Raw genomic sequence first — 5,028 nt, forward strand, 5'->3', positions numbered from 1 at the left:
ATTTTTTGGTTGCAGCCATCATTGTTGTTTGGCGGGCCTGGGCTGGATTTGAACCCTCCACCTTAGGTGTATGTGGCTGGCGCCTTAGCCACTTGAGCCACAGGCACTGAGCCAGAAGTATCTTTCATGAGAACAGTGATAACAGAAAGGTAGAGATACAGGGCTAAGTGCAGCATGCTTAGGAGGTGGATGGCTAGGAAACAAAAGCATCTGTACATACAACATTCAAAACTGTGAGCAAAAAGAAAGTTTGGGAGTGCTAAGCACAGTGGCTCACACCTGTAATCCTAACACTCTGAGATGCTGAGGTTGGTGGATTGCTTGAGCTCATGAGTAGGACCAGCCTGGGCAAGAGCTAGACTCCATCTCTCCTAATAATAGAAAAACTGAGGCAAGAGGATTGCTTGAGCCCAAGAGTTGGAGGTTACTATGAGATATGATGACACCATGGCACTCCCAGGGTGACACAACTTGAGACTCTGTCTCAAAAAATGGAAAAAAAGGCTCGGCGCCTGTAGCTCAAGTAGCTAAGGCGCCAGCCACATACACCTGAGCTGGTGGGTTTGAATCCAACCTGGGACTGCCAAACAACAATGACAACTAGAACCAGAACATAGCTGGACATTGTGGCAGGCGCCTGTAGTCTCAGCTACTTAGGAGGTTGAGGCAAGAGAATCACTTAAGCCCAGGAGTTGGAGGTTGCTGTGAGCTGTGATGTCATGGCACTCTACCCAGGGCAACAGCTTAAGGCTCTGTCTCAAAACAAAACAAAAAAAGTCTGGGAGTCAGAAGAGAGCAGCAGAGTCAAGGAAAAGCTTGGCTAAGAGATGGGGAACTGGACACATTAGCAGACAGGAGAGGAGACCTAACAACAGAAAGGGGCTCCAGAAATAGGAAAGCAAGGAACTCACAACAAAGGCTAGAAGAGCTGACTTGATGAGGGGGCAAACACTGTTTTCTGTTAGCTCCTTGAGCAGTGATTTTCAACCAGTGTGCCACGGGATCTTAGGTGTGTTGCACAAATTTTTAAAGATCATTAATTATAGCACAGTAAGCATATTCTTTTTTTTTTTTTACTCTTTCTTTTTGATCAACATAATTTAAGTGTGCCACAGAAGTTTAACTATAGATTCGAATGTGCCACGGGATTAAATGATGTTGAAAAATATTGTCCTGGCTCGGCGCCTATGGCTCAATCGGCTAAGGCGCCAGTCACATACACCTAAGGTGGCGGGTTCGAATCCCCAGCCCGGGCCCGCCAAACAACAATGATGGCTGCAACCAAAAAATGGCCGGTGCTGTGGCGGGCGCCTGTAGTCCCAGCTACTTGGGAGGCTGAGGCAGGAGACTTGCTTGAGCCCAGGAGTTGGAGGTTGCTGTGAGCTGTGATGCCATGGCACTCTACCCAGGGGGATAGCTTGAGGCTCCATCTCAAAAAAAAAGAAAAATATTGTCCTAGAGACAATTATGCTAGGAAAGCCTGGGCCTGGATTTCAGATATAAGAATGTAGGAAAAGAAGCACTCTCAGGGCACCTGCTTCCCAGAGCTCTGCTCCCCTGGCTCTCCCTTCTGAGACCTTGCTAAAGCCTAGATATTGAGAGGTGGAATCGGTCAAGGCAAACAAAGTGTGCACACGGCAGTACCTGACAGATCCCCAGTGATGGAGGAGGTGCCGAAGTAGTAGCCACGGGGCAGACGGACCCCGGGCACCTCAATGCAGTCCCTCCACTCATGCTTGCCATCGATGTCCATCATTATCTAGAATAAAAAGAAGAGGCAGATCAGCATCAGGCCATGGGAGCAAGAGTAGGACAGCCCATAATATCATTTGGTCCAAGACAGGACTCACCGTCAAATGCCTCTTGACATAGCGAATCACAAGGAAGGTGTCATAATGGAGATTGCGGACAATGGCTGTACAGCCCCCCAGCTCTGTAGGCCGCCCATCTCTCTCATGATCATAGCTGAGGGAGCCGTTGTTCACCATGGCTGAGATGTAAGGGAATACCCGCTGAGAAGCAGGGAGGGAAAAGCAGAGACAATAAGGAACAGCTCTTAGGAATGCATATGCAAACAGGAATTTTGCATACACAAGCTGAGCCCCTTATAACAGATCAGCTACCACTATGCCTCATCACTGGCAGGCCCTTAGAATCCACATTCAGATGGCCATTCAAGGGATGTGGGTCCAGGAAGTGACTGAACTCCATACCTGCCTCCAGTAATTCTCCTTGCTCCCAATCTGAGATAGACCTGCAGAGGTCCCCTGTAAGACTCTGGAGTCTGACTTGAATCCTCTCAGAGATCACCTTTTGTCATTTAGTGCCCAATACTAGAGGTTTCCTTTTTATGTATATATACCTATTTCCCCAACTGCTACTTAAGCTTCTTGAAGAAAAAAAGCATTTATTATACATCTTTGTACATCTACACTCCAGCCCCATCTCTTATCTTCCAGGGTGAGTGTTTTGTACACAGCAGGTATTTTGAAAACACCTGTTTGACTGAGCAGGGGAACCTTTCCATTCAGGATGGTTCCTTTCAAATTCTAAAATACTAAGATATGTAAGTATATGATGCTACATGGATTAGGATTCAAAAAGAAAACTGTTAGAACAGGGCTGCTGGATGGGCTTATCTAGCCAAAATGACTGTTCTTAATCAAGACTTTCCAGCCCACTTAAACCTCCTCCATACGTAACTTCTCCCAATAACATTAATATGAGGGCAAGGTTCTAGCCCAACAGAGAGAAAACTGAAAGTTTCCCCATAACCCACTTATTTTCCCATCTACTTCAGAGGCTCCCTTCCTTCAATAGTTATAGGAGCAAATTCTTCCTTACAAATGATGAACTAACCATTCCAGAATGAGCCCAATGCCAACACAGTGCAGAGAGGCAGGGTAATGAAAGGAAAGGTAACATGAGGCATGCTACTCCTTTAGTGAGTTTCCCCCATCCTAGGTGGTCAACATGCAAGGTAGAGATGCAGTCAAGACCAGAGACTCGGGACTCTTGAGACAATAGCCACATGGACTAGAAATAACAACAAATGTTGGATGGACATATGGAAATAAGGGGTGGCCATGGTGGGTCAAGAACTGAATACCTGAACTCCTGGAGAATAGCGCCTCTTCTGGGCCTGTGAGGGTCCAGCAGGGTATTATAAAAACAAGAGAGGGCATAGAAGACAGGAGACGAAGTCAGAAAGAAGTAGCCATGGGGCTCAGCACCTGTAGCTCAGTGGCTAGGGCGCCAGCTACATACACTAAGGCTGGCAGGTTCAAACCCAGCCCGGGCCTGCCAAACAATGACAATTACAACAAAAAAATAGCCAGGTGTTGTGGCAGGCGCCTATAGTCTCAGCTACTTGAGAGGCTGAGGTAAGAGAATTACTTAAGCCCAAGAGTTTGAAGTTGCTGTGAGCTGTGATGCCACAGCACTCTACCGAAGGTGACATAGTGACACTCTGTCTCAAAAAAAAAAAAAAAAAAAGAAGTAGCCATGGAAGAGCTATGACCCAGCTGTGATGGAGGAACAAACCAACCTAAATCCCCAAAAAGAATTTTAGGGTCTATGATATACAAAACCATATATATGTATAGATACTTATAAAGTTTTCTGAAGAAAGGGTCTATGATTGTCATTAGATTCTCAAAAGGGTCTCCTAGGAAAACAATTCTAACCGATAGAGGGTCCTGGAGCTTTCAGAAGGACCTTTATAAAACACAGTGTTACACCATCAAGCAGGCCCCACTTATGTTCTGAAAGTCAGAAACTCAGGCCACAAGTTTATCTGTACCCAGACTTCTATATTTCTATAGCAAAGGGAGAGATAGGAGAGACAAGGCTAAATTCTTCCAAATTCAAGATGTACTTTACTGTGCCTAGAATATCAAGATATAGCTCTTGCCCAGAAGGCAAAAATCCACCACTTAAGAAAGTATAAAATCAAGTCTAATCCAAAGTGATCATTTACCCTCCAATTAAGCCTGATGGACATATATTTTCAAGTAATTCTTGTCATTCTATCCTATAGCACATGGCCAAGGAAGAAGCTTGGTGGGAACATTACAGCATGACATACTCAGAAAAATCTTAAGACTTAAATGCATGTAGATTTGCAACAGAAAAGAGATTCTACATAAGCCCATCCCAGCCATGCCCTATGGGAAGGGTAGGTCATGGTGTAGAGCTCAAAGTGTTCATTCTTCTAATACTCAGGGAGCATCTGTTATGATCCAGGCACTGTTCCAGATGCTGAGGGTCCAATGGGAAACAATCTGCTCTCATGGAGCTGCAATTAGAGTGGAAGACACAAACAATAAACAAGTAACAAAATTGATAGTGAAAAATGCTATGAAGAAAATAAAATAGGTAATAGGACAGAAATTGATGAGGGAACCCGTCTCTGAGGAAGTACATCTGAGCTGAGAACCAAGTAATTAGAGGAATTCTACAAAAAGATCTGAGAGCATAAGCAGTATAAGGTTGGCACACTGAAGGAACTACAAGACAGAAGTACCCGAAACACAGCTACCAAGGAAGAGGCTGATGTGAGCTGAGGCAACAGCCACAGTACATGGGGTCTCAGGAGCCACAGTAAGGAGTCTGGGGTAGGGCTCCCCAGCCATTCTCTTCTTCTGCCACTGGCAGAATTTGCACAGTACACAGAAAGAGAGGAAGTCAGTGAATGATCAAAGGACCACAAAATTACTCTTCTACAATTATTATTTAGAACAAGGAGTTGTGAGCATGTTCTCAGACACTGAGAGAAAGCTTGTAATTTCATAGACAATTAAAGAAAATAAGGGGCTCAGTGCCCATAGCTCAGTGAGTACGGTATTGGCCACATACGCCAAGGCTGGCAGGTTCAAGCCTGGCCCGGGCCTGCTAAACAACAATGACAATTGCAACAAAAAAATAGCCAGGTGTTGTGGCAGGCGCCTGTAGTCCCAGCTACTCAGGAGGCTGAGGCAAGAGAATCGCTTAAGCTCAAGAGTTTGAGGTTGTTGTGAGCTGTAACAC

The 5,028-nt window shown here is 45.3% G+C and overlaps 1 protein-coding gene across 6 annotated transcripts in view; it reads right to left on the reverse strand.

The window, feature by feature from the left end:
- The window catches only part of LMAN2L (lectin, mannose binding 2 like), a 34,523-nt gene that overhangs the window by 4,666 nt on the left and 24,829 nt on the right, over positions 1-5,028 (reverse strand). For all 6 annotated transcript variants that reach the window (XM_023518808.1, XM_023518809.1, XM_003799276.3 and 3 more), the window contains 2 exons: positions 1,851-2,012; positions 1,645-1,759 (listed from right to left, as the gene is read on the reverse strand). In XM_023518808.1, coding sequence (XP_023374576.1) covers positions 1,645-1,759; positions 1,851-2,012 — 277 coding nt within the window. The remainder of the gene's footprint in view (positions 1-1,644; positions 1,760-1,850; positions 2,013-5,028) is intronic.

The sequence above is a fragment of the Otolemur garnettii genome, unplaced genomic scaffold, assembly GCF_000181295.1.
Source record: "Otolemur garnettii isolate 467f Iridium unplaced genomic scaffold, OtoGar3 scaffold00148, whole genome shotgun sequence".
NCBI classification, from domain to species: Eukaryota; Metazoa; Chordata; class Mammalia; order Primates; family Galagidae; genus Otolemur; species Otolemur garnettii.